Here is a 17554-nt window from a genome sequence, read left to right as displayed (position 1 = left end):
CAGCAAATTGAATTGGTGTGGCCTAATGGGTGAGTCATCAAATTTGGCCTTCAGGCAATAACTGAATCAGAGTGACTTGAGTGCTGACATATGATCCAATCATCACTAATTCAAAACGATCATCAGACCAAGGATCACCAAGGCCCTAGTTAATTTCCAAGCAGATTTTTGGTTGGCTGCAGTATACCTTTTTAATGGTATCACTTTACCCGAATTGCTGACAGTTCATAAGTATACTTCATCATTTCATTAAAGACAACAAAGCCATGATCCATTCGTTGGTCTTGTAGTTGTATCACCAAGGACAGACACTATTCCTGCCAGCTTTACCTGAACCGCCAGAGGGCGCCTTTCAAGCAGGACATAATCTCGCACAGTCTCACAACATCTCGCGTGGTTTCAACATCCTGACGTTACCCCTGAAATCACACCTAAGGAAACCCGTCCACCGGTCTGAATTTCAGGGAGGAGAGATTCAAAATGGCGGCCAGCGATAGCGATGACTCCCTCTATCCCATTGCAGTGCTGATTGACGAGTTAAGAAACGAAGATGTCCAGGTATCTTCTGACAGTTCCCTTCCTTATCAACCCTTACGTCTGCTGTAGAAGTTCTGTCGCAGGACATAGCGGCAGCGCTGCAAAATTCAGGCAAAACATGTGCCAAGAAAATGATACCCTTTCAGTTTCACTGATGGTGTTGCAGGGCTTGAACTTCCCAAATTGCTTGAGAAACGTCAAATTGTCAAAGAAGCTTAGATGTTTTGTAAATAGTAATCCATCAAGTAGCAACCAGTTTACTTCTCTTACTCCCAGATAACCTGTATAATGTATAGCGTAGGAGTAAAAATTCTCGTGTTGCTAGCTGGTGGCCCATGACAACCATAACGTAACGGTGGTTATACATAAGTTTCCCTGTGTGCGTGTGAAAGTATAACCAGGCTTGTGTATAATAAATTTGGTGCGGGGGTGTCCACTGTGCAGTTGCGTAGGTACACATTCGAAATGAAAGATGATGGTGCACGGAGGAAACCTGTATTTCTTGTTGAATGTACATAGTACCAGGCTCAACCAAGAAAGATACCTTGATGTCTGTAGTTGATACCTAAGTTTTTGAGGAAGCTGGTCAAAAGGAATTCTGACATCTGTAATTGTTCATTGCCGTTGAAAAGCTAAATAGAAAATATACAGTGCATTTCACATGGTACATCAAATTTATATGAAATTCACGTAGGATTGTTGTGTTATGAATAATTTTGATTTTAGTGACATACAGCGTGTTATTGTAAGATGACACTATGCCATATACTTCCTTATGTGAGATGTTTGTTTCTTTTTGCAGCTGCGACTGAACAGCATCAAGAAGCTGTCCACCATAGCACTCGCCTTGGGTGTGGAGAGAACACGGAGTGAACTCATCCCATTCCTTACAGGTACATCAAATATTTATCTGAAATATTATTATAAAAACTTAAAGACATCTCCACCTAGCATACACAACATATACATCTGTTATCAGGCTATTCAAAATACAATATAAATATATAATACGTAATAATATATTAAAATAAGATGCAAAACCTGGAAAGGTAACATTTGCGAAGCAAATGCATACCTAATGTTAACCTTCACATGGTCTAGCCTAACAAACGTACTGCTCTGTTTATCCTTTCTCAAACACATTGATGATATATATACTATAATTTAGTGGAAACAACTCTGTCCAACTGTCATGCCACTTGCTACATAATGTAATCCAACACCAAAGGGTGTTTTCTACAGCAGCACCAGTTGCTATGGTGACAGCCATTTGGTCCAGGTCATTGACTTTATTTGTTTAGAAGAAAGAAGAAACAGAGCAAAAACATTTACCCTTCATTTAGTGATCTTTAAGTTTAACCATTCATTAGTTTAGAAATGTCACTGTTTTTCCAAGGAAGCTTCCAAACTAGGACAGGTCATTGATTTTCCCTTGCGTTTCTTTCAGACACAATCTATGATGAAGATGAAGTGCTGCTGGCCCTCGCTGAGCAGCTAGGAAACTTCACACCACTTGTTGGAGGCCAGGAGCATGTCCACTGTCTGCTGGTAAGAACATATACCGTTGATGAAACCTATCACGGCTCGAAAAATTAGTGCAGGTAAAATTGCCACAAGGTTTGGGGATATTTCTGATGTCTACCTGCACCAGCCTGAAGTAGCATCCTGTTTGTTCTTGCCAGGGCTGTGTTAGTGTAGGGGCCCCATATGCTGTGATTTGGACCCCCAATGCTGTGATTTAGCCTCCTACACCGTCTTTCGATCTGTTGTGGGGGTGTTAATTTTGGGAGAGAATCTTGTGACCCTTCCTAAATCTTTAAAAAAAATGAAAATTGGACGTAAGAATGAAGGTACAATGTATACAAGAGAAAAAACGCAGCTTAACAAATTCGTAACAATGTCTCAGGGTAGTCTCAATGTAAATTGTAATAAAGTCTCAGAAGGTTATGAGTTTTAAAATTTAGGGATCACGTCTTTGGGACTGATTGTATGGAGAGTTGTACTTTCTGACTTTTATGCCGTGAAAAAAATTCTAGTGAGAACCCTGTTTTTATGGTACATGTATAGTCATGAATTGTTCTTCCTTCAGCCACCCCTGGAGAGCCTGGCCACTGTTGAGGAGACGGTGGTCCGAGACAAGGCTGTGGAGTCTCTCCGTAAGATCGCAGCGGACCACTCCACCGCCGACCTGGAAGCACATTTTGTACCCCTGGTGAAACGTCTGGCTAGTGGTAGGTATTCAGCATGTTGCAGTACAGATCTCGATTATTTTCCCATCTATGCACATGCAAATTGCGACTAGATTTGTGCAAAACACTGTAAAAGGCCGTGCATTTTACAATTGAAACGTGAAGTCATGTCCTTTCCTCATGTAAAACACGTGTAGATGTTAGTGTAATAGCGTGTGGTTATGCGCCATAGATTGCCACATACGATTGCCGCTATTTTACAAAGCTTTTGTATGGGAAACCAGAAACACTACATTGTGTTTCCTAGTCCTGAACAGTACCATCGATTATTTAAATATGTCCTGTATTACTGTACTTGTACTTGTCCCACCAAACAACTTGTCTCATGTGACTTTCATTTCTAGGTGACTGGTTCACATCAAGGACATCGGCATGTGGGCTCTTCAGTGTGCCATATCCCAGGGTGTCCAGCCAAGTGAAGGCTGAACTTAGAACGTGAGTAGAACATCCATTTTCATAACTACTTCTTTCTTTGCTACCTTAGTTGTATTGTAGATAGAAGGGATTTTGGCGATGCCACAGGGGCGGGCCTTATAGCATGATTCATAGTCAGTCTGCAGGAATTCTAGCTATGTACAATTCTTTTATTTTCATAAATGCCTAGTGAGTATCTGTTTTTCCCAACGTAGGCTTCAGAGGCATGTGTTTACCCCAAAAGTAAACAGGTATTTACCCAAACAACAATAACAACAACAACATTGGGTCAGGCAGTACCCCTGTGCTCCATAAAGAAAAGAATCATTTCGGTTTGGCAACAGAAAACACCAAAAGAAGAACCTGTTTACACATACATATTTTTTTCTTTTTACATAAACATTACATACAATAAGCAAATTTTGATCGTCGCCACTAGTTTGTCATGCCTACCTTGTTGTATTTGTACCTTGGAATCTTACAAGTTTGTTTTTCCTTCTCTCCCAGGCATTTCCGTAACCTGTGCGGTGATGACACGCCCATGGTTCGTCGCGCGGCGGCGGGGAAGATGGGAGAGTTTGCCAAAGTGCTGGAGCTGGAGTACCTGAAGTCTGACCTCATCCCGCTCTGGACCAACCTGGCCAGTGACGAACAGGTACAAAATGTAAATGAATATATCCACAGTTCCATACCAGTGCTCCGAAGTACTTCTTGAAAAGGCACTTTTCCATAAACCAGGGTATGGGCTAGCCTATGGCAAATTCTTGGAGGGACTCAAAATATCAGGCCTAGGAAAAATGTGTTTACTGCTGACCCTAGTCTTATTTTTTGTGTGGACCCCTGCAAGGAACATGAATTTTTTCGAGCTATCCTAGCTCCATGATCTGACAGCTTGATGTAACATTGCACAGTCGGTCACAAACATTGACATTGAAAATATAAGTGTCCTCATGCAGGTTTTACTGTATTGTATAAGTTGGATCACTAGAGATCATCAAAAGAAAGGAAAAAAGATAATCCCTACCTACTGACCCAAATTTTTTCAGGACTGAAACAGGAAACACAACACTTTTTTCCTAATGGCCTCAGTACATAGAGTTGTACTCCTGAACAATACTATAATTCACAGCAAAAATTCAGGAATTACAGTATTGTACCCCCTACAGACACTCTACTCTATTTGTACACAACCTAGCCTGCCATCCCAAGTTTTTGGAAAAAATAGGTTTTCAAGAAGTATTTTCCCAAGCACTTTTGTTCTGTTTTTGCCAGTGTTGATGTTTTACTTCTGTGGTGTCATTGTGAAAATTAGGTGGTGACTGTGTGTATGTACGTATGTGTGTATGCTTGCTTTTTCAGACAAGATAGTGTGTGCGATGACTTTGTATACAAACTACTGACCGGATCTGTTTCAGATGGCCACTGAATTCCTGAGGGATATATGATCGATGTTGATAAGAGTTATGTAGTTACCGGAGTGCTCTGCAATTTTTTAATTTTTTGTTGCGCTCTTGAAGAAATAACGCATATAACAGCCTTGCTAGATGTGCTCTCACACAAGCTTTGCAGACGCCGCGGAATTTCGAAGCTGACCGTCATGGCAACGCCAGACCTGCACACGTTTGAACATTTCCATCCTCGACTAAGTAACTATTTCTTAAAGCATATCCAACTACTTTCCGGAAAGTTAGCTGTTCTATTTTGTGCCACGTGTTCGTCTGCTTGCAAGTTAATAATGCACTGTGGCTGTGTTGAGAGAGGTCCAGGTTTCTTTATCTATTATAAGATCCGACTTCGAACATGCATGCTTCTTTTGGACGGCACATTTATACTTCTTTGTCGTACAGAGCAGATCGATGCACGGTTTAAAATCTGCAAAAATAAAAAAAATGTAAGGCTTTCTGCCAGGAATAAAGCTTTGGAAAACACTGCAGATTTGGTTCTGAAAAGTTAGAAACAAGGGGAAGTAGACTTATTACCTCAAGATTTGTGTCATACAAAACAGGCATACATGTTACTACTACTGCTTAAGGCTTAGAACTTCATGTATAGCTCTTGTTAGTATATATTGATGTGCTGTATGATGAAGGAAGCTGTTTGGCCAGTGCGTGGAATGATATACCTATTGTATGCCGGGCAGGACTCGGTGCGTCTGCTTGCTGTGGAGGCCTGTGTCAGCATAGCTTCCATCCTGCCACGAGAGGACCTAGAGAGCCTGGTGATGCCCACACTGAAAAATGCTGCAGAGGACAAGTCCTGGAGAGTCCGCTACATGGTGGCAGACAAGTTCACAGAGGTAGGTGGTGTAGGGAGAGGTGTTGCGGTGTAGGCTAAGGGTGTAGGTAGGTTCCACCCACTTGCTAAGACAGCATATCTAAAGGTCCTCTATCAGAATGCATGTCGTTAATCTTAATCGGTACTATCAAGTGCAATTTAAGGAAGGGGAAAAAGAAATATTCTGGAAGAGGAAAAACTTTCTGATATTGACATTTACTGCCATTTCTTAGTACATTTTCGTCATCATTCCATAATTGAAGCGTTTGAAGTACCCCAGAAACAAGCTACAGGAGGAGTCCTTTTATTTTTTGGTACCACCAATAAATAGCTAGCAGCAGCCTATGATACAAAAGAAGAAACCGTTTTTCCATTAGTGACATTGCATTTTGGGGGCTGATTCACATTCACCTTACTAGATTTTGAAAGAATGACAAGCAAATTTGCTTTGAAAATCCAGACTGCCCTCAAGTCGCTTTAAACATTAGGTCATAAATGTAGAATGAATATTACTATTGTATGTACATTAGGACTTACTGAATGGTTTGCGTGTTACTGCACAGCTCCAAGTAGCCGTGGGTCCGGAGATCACCAAGTCGGATCTGGCACCAGCATTCCAGGGCCTGCTCAAGGACTGCGAGGCAGAGGTCCGGGCTGCCGCCGCTAACAAAGTCAAAGGTACATTGCGCACTTATTTTCTGGCACCACCACAAAATATCAGAATGTAAACAAACATGGCTAACAGCTGTTTTTCTACCTATATTCGTAACACGTCATATTTTGGTACCTCCACTTCTCAGATAGAACGTATTTGCTGTGGAGTAGGGTTGGTTCAACTTACTTTGCAAAGAAACCGCCAGAAACTTTACTTTTTGTATAATGCACCTTTAAGATCTCTCTGTATGTATATGCAAAGGACATTGACTTGGTGCAAACTTATCAGTTGAGTTTCTTCCTGTCTTTGTTTCAGAATTTTGTGAGAATCTTCCCGCAGACGTCAGGGAAACCACCATCATGACAAACATCCTCCCATGTGTCAAGGTGAGTCCTACCCTAGAGGTTCAGGGGGAGATGGAATGGTCTGTAGTACAGGTCCATTTCCTTTGCTGTCTAACTGTGATGCAAGTGGCAGTTGTTCATATGAAAGATCCAGCAATTCTGCATCTGAAACACACAGCAATTGTGCACCACCTGAAACACAGCAATTGCGCATCTAAAGGACAAAATTTGTGCACCACCTAAAAGATACAGCAGTTGTGGACTAAAAAGACAGCAATCGTGCACCTGAAAGAGACAGCAATTGTTAACCTGAAAAACGCCAATTGTGCACCTGAAAGACACGCCAATTGTGCACCTGAAAGTCCACCAATTGTGCACCTGAAAGACACACCCCTCCCCCCTAACCATCACAGCCTTCGTTGGGACAGATAGCTGTGTAGACCTCCCATTGAACCCTACGCTCCTTTTTTACTTGACCTAGTGGTCATTCTTCTTGCAGGAGTTGGTGACGGATGCTAACCAGCACGTCAAGTCAGCGCTGGCCTCCGTCATCATGGGCCTGTCTCCTATCCTAGGGAAAGACAAGTGAGTATATACAAGCACAACATCGGCCAGCAGGGCTCAAAATCTCCAAATGGTACAGGTGAAATTGAAGCTGTGCAGTTATTTTCTGATATCTGAAGTAGGTGTATGCGAATTTCTATTTGCTGTATTTTATTGTATGGAAAAAAAAATTTGAAACCCAGCATGTGAACAACACATTTGGAAGAATCCTTCACACTGGATTTTAAGTACAAATGTAGCTTCAATCAGCAAAAACTATGGCTGTCATGTCATAGGAGATTTGCCTCAATGTCAGTCAGAAAGTGTATAGTGTTTTGTCAACTATTCTGTTAGTTTCTGTGGTTTGACAAATGTTCCCTTCTTCCCTCACAGTACCGTAGAGCACCTGCTGCCACTGTTCCTGATTATGTTGAAAGATGAGGTACTACGGTAGTTCGTTAACCTTCGTAAACCTATATAGTATATAGACTATAGCCACCCATGAGTTGAAGTAATGGCAATGGTTTCTGAACAGTTTTTTTCCTAAATTCTTAATGGTCTATTCCTCATTATTTTTGTACAGACTACAGATCACTAACAGCTCATGTGTTGAAAATATCTTTGACCTAAATATCTGTCATAAGCAGTCAAGAAGTTTTGTTAAAATAGTTTTTCTTTTCTTTGCCAATCCAACCAAGGTCCACGCTTACCTCAAATTAAGCTGAAACTTTTGTGTAATTTTTTACCAAACAAACTTTGTCTACGTGCAAAAATTGCCCCTCAAAATTCCTGAGATAGCGTTTCAGAGGGTCTAGATGTCACCATTTTCCCCCGGACCCCCCTAGGATTGTTGCACCCGTGGCACTGGATATGTGAGATGACTGAAAAAAATTTTCAGGCTGGTTAGAGCACTGGTCTGGTCTGAAGTTGTCAATGAAGTTAATCCTAGGTGTCCCTTGAGTTCTTTGGCCTTTTGTGGGTTCATTGGAAATTCAACCACCTTGTAAAACAGTTCTCTTCTTTCATTAATGGAGGTTAGACATCCAGGTAACAAGATACGCCAAAAAGCAGTTACCGGTACTCAAGCAACTGGATACGAATTTGGAAACGGTTAAGACGTTTCAGCTAGCTTTCGTCAGTGACTGAGAGGCCAGAGGAGAAATGCTGGTTTATAAGCACAAACTAATGATTGATATGCAAATAAGTGATGTTCTCTTCTCTACGTCAGTGTCCAGAGGTGCGGTTGAACATCATCTCTAACCTGGACTGTGTGAACCGGGTGATCGGGATCACCCAGCTGTCCCAGTCCCTCCTGCCGGCCATCGTGGAGCTAGCCGAGGACACCAAGTGGAGAGTCAGACTGGCCATCATCGAGTACATGCCGCTACTGGCTGGGCAGCTGGTACGTGTTTGTTTGTTCATTTCACATAACTGCCTTTGCTCTAGGCGCAACACATCAGTTTTGTACAGTAAGGCCACACCAATTTAATTTGTTGGTTCTCAGATTCACGTCTTCATTTTTTTTCTGATTTGCAAAAATAAAACGATTCTGGTTCAAAAATGCTCATATTTTGCCCCCAACAGTTGAGGAAAGTCCTTGTCTTCCTAGTTGTCACAGTTTTTCCATGTAACAATTCAGAGGTTTGATTAAAAGTTCAAAATTCATTGTTTTATTAAAATATAGTTTATATATTAACCCAGCCTTTTGTGTTGACTTCATGGCTCTTATCGTAGCATTTGATGCTATAATAGGGATGCCTAGACCTGTTTTTATTTTTTTTGCCCTGTCGCTTTTTCTGAAAAAGTCCAAGAACTAACAAATTAAATTGGCATGGCCTTACCTGGATGTCTAATCTCCCTCGACACATGTAACATATCAGTGTGTAATGCAGTGTTTTTGGTACCCATCAGGGCCAGGACTTCTTTGATGAGAAACTGAACAACCTGTGCATGGCATGGCTGGTGGACCACGTCTATGCCATCAGGGAAGCCGCCACAAACAACCTGAAGAAACTGGTGGAGAAGTTTGGTTCAGAGTGGGCAACGGTGAGTAGTGTCCACCGCGGTTACTGTTGGATGTTTGTTCAAAGTTGCATAGGAATTTTGTTTTTATTTTTATCTTCATGCCCACGATCATTCTGGCATGCTTATTTTCACCTGAGTGAAGTCAGGAAAGTCATGTTAAGTGCCTTTCCCAAGGGCATAAGATCGGTGACAAGGTATGGTTTGAACTCGGGACCTCTTGGTTCTGAGCTGAGAACGTTACCGCTACGCCACACGACCCCACCAGTTTGTCTGTTGCAAGATATCTTTCCCTGTGCAACATTTGAAAACCTCAGGCGGGATGTCGTCTTTGAACACACAACCAGGACGCTAAACGATACAATCTGTTGGAATGTTATGCACGTTACGTTTGGGATCTCACAGAGGCACAGTACACTCTGCCAATGTTCTAGCGTCAATCTTACTGGGAAATCTAATTATGAATCGTAGCCAGACAGAATGTAAAGCTGACACAAATCAAAGTTGAAAAATTCTGATGGTCTTAAAATTTACAGACTCTGATCAGGATTCTATCAGATCGGAGTCTCTACTCTACCATATTTTTGTCTGCTTATATCATTGTTACTTACGATTGACATGTGTTCTTTTCCAGTCAAAAATCGTGCCCAAGGTGGTGGCTATGGCTCAGGATCCCAACTATCTACACAGGATGACAACTCTGTTTTGTGTCAATGTAAGTCTACAATATTGTATATACTAATGAAAGGTCGTTCCCACACACACATATATATATGGTGTATAGGGCAGTGCCCATCTCCGTTTCTGTAGCCCATGGGCCACACAGTTTTGCAATCACTACAGCTAGGGTCTAGTCCACTGATGTTGTGTTTAACTCCCCTACCTTTTCCCAAATGCTGAGTGCTAAACAGAGGGGGTGAGCCATTGTTGCCAGTATGTGCCATTTTAAAAATCTTTGGTATGGCTTGGCCGGGGATCAAACCCATGACCTACTGAATGCAAGGCAAACACTTCTACCCATTTGGCCATTGCACTGGTTCCATGTTTGGAATGTGCAATTTTACACCTAGAGCAGGAGGAGGCCCATTGCAGGCAAAGAAGCAAAAATTAACCATACGTTATTTTTATAAGCAGTATATTTTACTTGCAGTATGATTTTGCATAAATTTTTCAAATCACACCCAAAATTTTTGCCAATGTGCAATTTTGCACATAACAGCATTAGAAGTGTTCCTTGTACCACCTGGAAGGTACCTTGTTTGTCCTAACTGTGATGTTTTTACCCCTCCCGCAGGTTTTAGCAGAAGTGTGTGGTGTAGAGGTGACCGTGTCAGTGTTCCTGCCGGTCGTCCTCAAGCTGGCTTCTGACGCCGTTCCCAACGTCCGCTTCAACGTCGCCAAAACCCTCCAAAAGATAGGAGGCCTCTTTGATGCCGAGTAAGTGGACGTTGCTTGCGTTTTTATACCATTTTCTCCTTCCAAGTTCTTGCTTGTACAAGACCTACATGTAGAACTGTAGATGCAGGATGAACAAGAATGCTGTCTGAATGAAAATTTTTCCTATATTCCTCCCTGGATATTAAAGTGCATTCTAGAAATTCTCCGCGCATTCCAAATTTTTGTGCCCATTCTTGTGGCCAACCTATATGTTTTGAGCATGCTCAAAACTTTTGAGGTAAATTCCAAGTGGAGAAATATCAAAATGGCATTCAAATGTAGTCTAACTGCAATATACCACATCCGTGAATAGTTTCATCAGGTTGGTAAAACACTGAGTAAAGAGACTCTTTTTACACAACCAAGTGTTTTATTCAGCCGACGTTTCGTTGACCGTCTGTCACCTTCCTCGGGGCAATTCTGACTGGTTCACATTGCATTGCAGCACAGGGGTCACTGCTACAGATGCATTCCCAAGACTTGCTTGTGTAAAAAGAGTCTCTTTACTCATTAACTGCAATGTAAATGCAGAGTTTTAAACATCCCAATCTTTTTTAATAAAACTGTTACTGTACAAAATGTGTGGAAAGGGAACTGAACTAACTGCAGTCAAATATTGTTTTAGCAATCATGTACTTGCGTTCTTCCTGTCTGACACTCTTCCCCATCCCTCCCCAGGACTGTAAACTCTCAGTTAAAACCATGTCTGGATAAACTCAAAACAGACCAGGACTTCGATGTCAAGTACTATGCCAGCGAGGCCATACTTGGTAGTGTATTACTTCTTTGTTTCTTTGTTAAAGCTGCATTATGCAACTAAAAAAAAATAAATTTTCTGGTTGTTTCTGTACAAAAAGTTGAATCAAGCTTTTTTCCATCATCATTTACTCCATTGCAAATAAGTGTTGTTTTATTGTCATTCATTTCATGTTGTCTGTAATCTAAGAGACAGCGTGCTGATGTCTTACCTCCATCTTTCCACAGTCTTGACAGAAGCCGCATGATGAAAGGGAAGTGGGAGGGGTCGGAGAATCAAGGAGGTATGTTAAAGGTTTTCTGACATTTTCTCTACTTCGAATTGTTCGGAGTACATACTTCAGTCGGTACCTATGCCACAGACTTGCAGAAATGATAAGAATGGCTAGGAAAACCGTTTCGTCTGCTTTAGTTGAAAATTAGTGGGCCTGTTTTCTGTGTTGAATGTTTTGTGCAAATAGGTTCATGTACAGATTCATATATATGCAACTTAACTTAGATGTCTCTTCTTCTTTCCAGCTAGCTACCGTGCAGCTGAGATGCTAAGAGGAAGCTTATTTACACCAGAATTTGGCCGTCACATTTGTGAATTTGCTCACCATCCTACTGTACAAGTGTCACTATTCTAATATAAATACATCCGAACATGTCACCTTGTAGAAAGATGTTGACTATAAGGTACAAATTTGCAGGTACAGTGTTTTGGTTGTGATATCAGTATGTGTTCATTTCTTTTCTCAAAATGTCATTGGAAATGATAGGAGCTCTTTTCGTATGTACAGTCTGCCTTTCCTATATACTTTGTTCAACATTATCCTTTTTTTTTGTCCGCCTAATTTTACAAAGTTCAACATGATGTATGGTAAATGTCGTCTGGAATAAACTATGAAAAACATTGGAATGTCTTGGTGATCATTTCCTTTGTGAATGTGTGAACTGTTTCTGAATGTCCAGATTCGATTGGCCAGGGTGTAATGGTGGATTAACATAACAAAGTCAGGGCTTGAAATACTGGGTGCATGATCACCATAGTGCACCCAAAATTCGAGCTGTGCACCAAATTTTTTTCTGCACCCAAATATTGTTGTACTTATTAAACGTATAGTATGTAGAATACAGGATATTCATCTCATATAAGTGTCAGATAAAGTAATAAACTGTTGTAGTACTTCTTCAAGATTTTTAAGTTAGCTCCCACTTCAGATTTAAGTCTAGAAGAAGAGCAGTAAGATCTGTTACTAGGTTTTGTTTTATATGGTGCACCAAAAAATTTTTGTCACCTAATTTTTCAGCTTGGGTGCACCAACTGGTGCACTTACTCCCAAAAATGAATTTCAAGCCCTGACAGTGGAAGTAACAGTTGTAAATGGGGCACTGTTAGCAGAGCTCTACATCAAATGCAATAAAACATGTATTGTCAAGGAGAATTTGGTACCAACGTCATTGCTTTATGATATCAGTCATTATACACAGTATACTAATACAACACAGTTCACTTTGCACTTCAGAAGACATACATTTACATTTTTCAGTAGTATGCAGTGTGGTACACAATTTGATCTTGTTCTTTAAAAACATCTTGTGCATAAAAATATATAATAACTGCATGCATACATCGTATACCGCAGTAGTCCTCTTTGGATAAAATGCATGTACATTTTGTATATCATTCCTGGCATATAATACAACTGTCATTTCTGAATATAGACTAATGTGTCTTGACTTGAGTGTATATTGCCTGCTATTAAAATCTTTTCATTTGCAGAAAGCTCAGTTGGAAAATATATGGTTAAGCATCATTTGACAATGACTCGTATCATAAACGTTGCTCAACAACCATTTTGCACCAAGCTGGTGTTTTGAGTTTCTACAATATGTTTTTTTTAAAATATAGATCGCTATATGTCATAAATAGAGAATGTCTGTGCTGGATATTCAGCGGCGCCAGCATGACGTGAAAGCCCTACGGCAGCGTGAGAAGAAAGCGGCCAAACGTCCCCGCTTCTTGACAGGGTGGACTTGCTGCTGACTGTCACCGTTCTCCTCATCACTGCTAGGCTCCTCATCATCTCCAGACTCTTCTTCATCACTAGGAAGCTCCTGCTCACTGGTCGGGCCCTCCAGTGTGATCAGTTCGAACTCCAGCGGCTTGATCCAGAAATCAGGATCCACTGATGTGGTCACGACATCCAACAGCTCTGAGGACGTCAGGCCACGTACCGGCAGGTCGTCAATAGCGTCCAGCCTGCCGACTGGTAGGGTTCCATCTGTCGCCGTTGCCTCACAGTGGAAATACAGCCTGTGCAACTCCTCACCGTCACCAAACAGCTCCTCCAGGATGTGATCATCAGAAGCCAGGAAGCGGTACCACTCTCCGTTGTGGAGTCTGTACAGCACGAAGTACCCACATCTGGCAGGCTGTGGTGCTGGGACGGGAGTGTCATCTCCATGGTGAAGCCTGGGTGGTTTTGGTGGGGGTGTACCAGTAACCACACCGGCAGCTGAGGGGGTGGAGGTGGGCTGTTCTGTCAGCTGTTCCAACTCTGCCTTGATCTTTTGGTCAGAAGGTCGGAGGCTGAGAAAGAAGGACAAAATTAACTAGAAAGGTAACATTTGTAAAACAAATGTTTTCCTTCACACATGGTCTGTTCTTACTCAAATACATTCATATCTATGGTCAGACAGGAGTCTAAATCGGCCAGTCTAAATCCCTTCTACTATAAAATTGCAACATTATGTAACCCAACACCAGTTACCATGGTGGCACGTCAACAAATCAGGTCATTGGACAGGTCAGAGGTTAGTGTTTGGAGAGGAAGAGGAAGGAAACTGAGCAAAAACAATATGCTTTCCTTCGGTAAACATAAGTACACACTGCCCTCCATAGGGGCTGTTACAAGCAATCGCATTAAGAATATTTTCTGTTGTTCAGGCTACTTTTCAGGCTCCCAGTCATTTGATTGGTTTTTAACTAATAACAGGGTTGGAGAAAGACCATTGTATGTCATCATTTTAGATATGGAGAGGAATGGGTAAGTCTTCTAAACAAGATTGAAAATAGTTATTTGGTGTTAGAATCATTCAGACTACAAGAATGAAGGAACATTGAAATGATGCTGTAAGTACCTGATCAGAGCTGGTAGTGCATGTGTGGGGATCCCACTGCTGACAGCTCCGTGTGACTGACTGGTCAGGGACTCATAACCGCGCACCAGTTTGCTCACGTTAGCTGATCTGTAGATGAAACATGTTAAAGAGGTTTTCAATAACAACATAACTGTACAGCTAAACAGTACTATGGAGGAAATTGCAGCAACCTACTTTGTAACCTAAGGCAACCATCATCTTGATAATATGCCAGTTTACCATTCACTGATTGCATAAACTGCTTACGTCACGGGGAGGACATTTCGAATAGAACACCATTCTAGAACCAGCTTTCGCTTGCGTTGTCCTCCCTGGCAGATTTACTGACGTGTGTAACTCTGATTTCCGAAAGTTCCCTGGGTCCGTACAATTACTCTAAAGCTTATCGCTCTAACTTCACTGAAGGATGGCTGTCCCGTTTCCTCCTATCCAATCTCACCAGATAGCAGATTCTGTTATCTGAGATCAGAACGCAGACCATCACAGTGATCTGCCATGGGGGACACCGCAAGCAAAAGCCGTGTTCAACTTCCGGGTTCTACAAATGCGTTCTATTTGAAATGTCCCCCTGCTGTGACGTTAGCAGTTCTTGCAATGAAAACAGGTCTATTCCCACAATACAGGAGTTCCCACCATATACAACAGACTCTGTGGATAGGATCCCCCCTCTCATGTTCTAACTATTCTCAACATTTTAGTAGTAAACCCAACTAAACAGTTCTTACTCGCTAAACGAGCTGGCCGCATCACCCTCTCGCCCGGGCTATTTAGGAGAAGGAACACAATGCAATAAGATCAACAAAACAAACAAACAAAGCAGACCGAAACAAACAGAACAGAGCAAAGCAACATATAAATAGGGAACTTGTGAGTACAAGTACTAGTTTAATAAAATGAGCAGAACATAATATATAACAAGTTTGAAAGGAGAATAATTTGCTTTACTCAGGCTGCTCAAATGAAATTCTAATTGATTAAATTTTGACATGGGGAAACTTGAGATTTCAAATCCTTCAGGCTGGTGAAGATTAGAGAATACATGGACTAGTTTGATAATAACTGGTATAAAATCTCTGCTTCTGACCATAAATGTTGAAATAATAACTTACCTTCAACTTCCCCTCATCACACTCATTGGTCAGTTTTCTCAGGCTGAACAAGCTCAAGTCCACACTTTCCTGAGTCTGCAGTGAGCAGGAAAGGGTCATGATTCATTTAACACATTGATACGTCTATGGAAATATGTGAGAATAACCTTTCCTGGTCTAGTTAGGCAATCATATTCAAAATGTCTATATATACTTTTCGTTTACTACCTCGGTTTGAAGTTTGATTTGAAAAATAAGACTTCCGACAGGTTGAACCCAAATGTTGTTCAGCGGACAAGGTTGAACAACCTCCGTGTATCAGCTATATGTAGGTCTTACCTCTACCTGACTCAAGTCGTTCCACGTCATCATCTTGCGGAGGTTAGACATCGTGTCGTAGGGATTTTCTTCGGTAAGACGAAGTACACTCATGCAGAACACCTACAGAGGTCATCAAATAAATCCACCACGAAATAAATGATTTGCTGGTTTCCAATGGCTCCAAGACGTCTACATACACTACAAACTCAGTCTACAAGATGTCAGAAATACCCCTAAAGACTTTACTCTCTTCCCGTAAGCCTAAACTTTTCTTACAAACGACAATGACCTTGAGGTCTTACGTGACCTTGCCATGACCAGATTGTTTAGAACTCTGCGAACTTTTTGTGCTTCATTTCGCCAAATATTAACACTTCTGGACGGTCTATAAGCCGTAACGGCATGTGAGTAGCGCTCATACGTAAGATATGACTGAGATTTACGACTTTTCTAGGATTTTTCGCCGGATTTTTACCTAAAACAGGAGAGAGAAAACTTTCCCACCTGGTTCGTGAGCACGAAACTTGTCGAATGTGTAGAATTCGAACCCGTGTCCATGGCAACACGAGTAAACATGGCGTTCGAACGCATGGGAGGAATGAACCTGTGATTTGCGTTCTGAAAATGGGAGCATCTGTCAAGAATCGTGTTATACTAGAAATGTTTAAAGAAATATTATCTTCTGTTGTGAAGTTTTCAACATATCTTAGACAATTAGATGAGATAATATGAGTTTGGTCTTAAAGAATTGGGTGTGTTGGTTTACTTTTTTGTTGTGATCTGGGATCATTCTTGCCATTATCGCGGATGAATACAACAGTAGCAATCGGGTTGCGGTTGTGACAGAACTAGGTTGTGGAAATGGCAATAAATTATCACAACCAGAATTATGCACATCGCCACTAGCATGATGTCCCTCTCTTTTGTTTCTTTGAATACAGGCAAGTGTCTCCTGAAGACTTTGTCTATGGCTGTTTTCCTACAGAAACCTATGCTGGCAAGATTATGCCTGTCCGGCTCCCTTGCAGCTTGACCAACAGCAGCTTGAACTATTGTTGAAATCGCCATGGATCAAAAGCGCCCCTAGGCGGCCAAAAACAATCACTGCAGTAATAGAAGCGGCTCATGGTGCAGCCTTGCATTGAACTGCTAGAGGCGGTTTCGTAACTTACCAGCCGTAGATATTTTCGACGCCTGGTATTCAGTCCTATCGTAGATTGTTCTACTTTTGGACTCGTATTTATTTTCCTCAGTGTGGTTGGTGTTCAGCACCAAGGACAGGCATGGTTGTGTCTGTGTGGAAGGTTTTCATTATTCTACAGCGAAACGCAGTCCCGCTAAAATACCGATGAATAAGATTTACAGTAATAAGATATAGTAAAAAATGGACAAAGTGTTATATTTCATCGCGTGGTTGCATAAATGTTATTCGTGAAAACAACTCAAGTCAGCCTGCAGCTGGATTTCCATCCATTCGTAAATAGATTACCGGTTTCACATTAATTAGACACGGCTGCTTTCCACACCTGTGTAAAAACACGTGTGGCGTGCACGTGGTCCTTTCGAAATGGCGCTCTCGCACGACAGGAATATTCTAGGCTACTATTTTTGTCAACTTTTCGGGAACGTTCTCGATTTGTTGTCGGTAGAATTTTTTTTAAAGTGTACATCAGAACGTTGGGGAAGTTTTCGCTGTGGATTTGTGCCGTTCTGGTGACGTTTTGAAGAGAAAATGCGGAATTCCTGACCTGGTGAATTTGGGACAAG

General features: G+C 41.5%; 1 protein-coding gene across 4 annotated transcripts; it reads left to right on the top strand.

Moving 5' to 3' along the window:
* Positions 1–413: 413 nt before the first annotated feature.
* LOC109469939 (serine/threonine-protein phosphatase 2A 65 kDa regulatory subunit A alpha isoform-like) lies at positions 414–12126 on the top strand. 4 transcript variants are annotated; one of them, XM_019768703.1, is made up of 18 exons: positions 414–558; positions 1340–1430; positions 1985–2085; positions 2627–2768; positions 3131–3221; positions 3708–3855; positions 5341–5496; positions 6038–6152; positions 6445–6515; positions 6973–7058; positions 7410–7458; positions 8245–8418; positions 8928–9062; positions 9673–9753; positions 10333–10475; positions 11154–11245; positions 11460–11515; positions 11751–12126. In XM_019768703.1, exons 1-17 carry the CDS (start codon positions 481–483, stop codon positions 11477–11479), a joined length of 1773 nt encoding a protein of 590 aa, XP_019624262.1. In that variant the 5' UTR covers positions 414–480; the 3' UTR covers positions 11480–11515; positions 11751–12126. The 4 variants fall into 4 exon arrangements, with proteins under 4 accessions (XP_019624262.1, XP_019624259.1, XP_019624261.1 ...); XM_019768700.1 differs by having other exon boundaries at positions 6955–7058; XM_019768702.1 differs by having other exon boundaries at positions 3708–3864.
* Positions 12127–17554: the final 5428 nt, after the last annotated feature.

This window comes from Branchiostoma belcheri, unplaced genomic scaffold (assembly GCF_001625305.1).
Source record: "Branchiostoma belcheri isolate BF01 breed outbred unplaced genomic scaffold, Haploidv18h27 scaffold212, whole genome shotgun sequence".
NCBI classification, from domain to species: Eukaryota; Metazoa; Chordata; class Leptocardii; order Amphioxiformes; family Branchiostomatidae; genus Branchiostoma; species Branchiostoma belcheri.
The sequence above is the reverse complement of the archived record's forward strand: the minus strand, read 5'-3'. Positions and strand labels throughout refer to the sequence as shown.

Bases quoted from the DNA above. Each gene is read 5' to 3' on its own strand.
- LOC109469939 (XM_019768699.1), top strand. From the start codon at position 481: ATGGCGGCCAGCGATAGCGATGACTCCCTCTATCCCATTGCAGTGCTG. The intron at 7,059-7,409 runs GTGAGTATATAC...CTTCCCTCACAG, and splicing joins CCTATCCTAGGGAAAGACAA to TACCGTAGAGCACCTGCTGC. The intron at 9,754-10,332 runs GTAAGTCTACAA...CCCCTCCCGCAG, and splicing joins CAACTCTGTTTTGTGTCAAT to GTTTTAGCAGAAGTGTGTGG.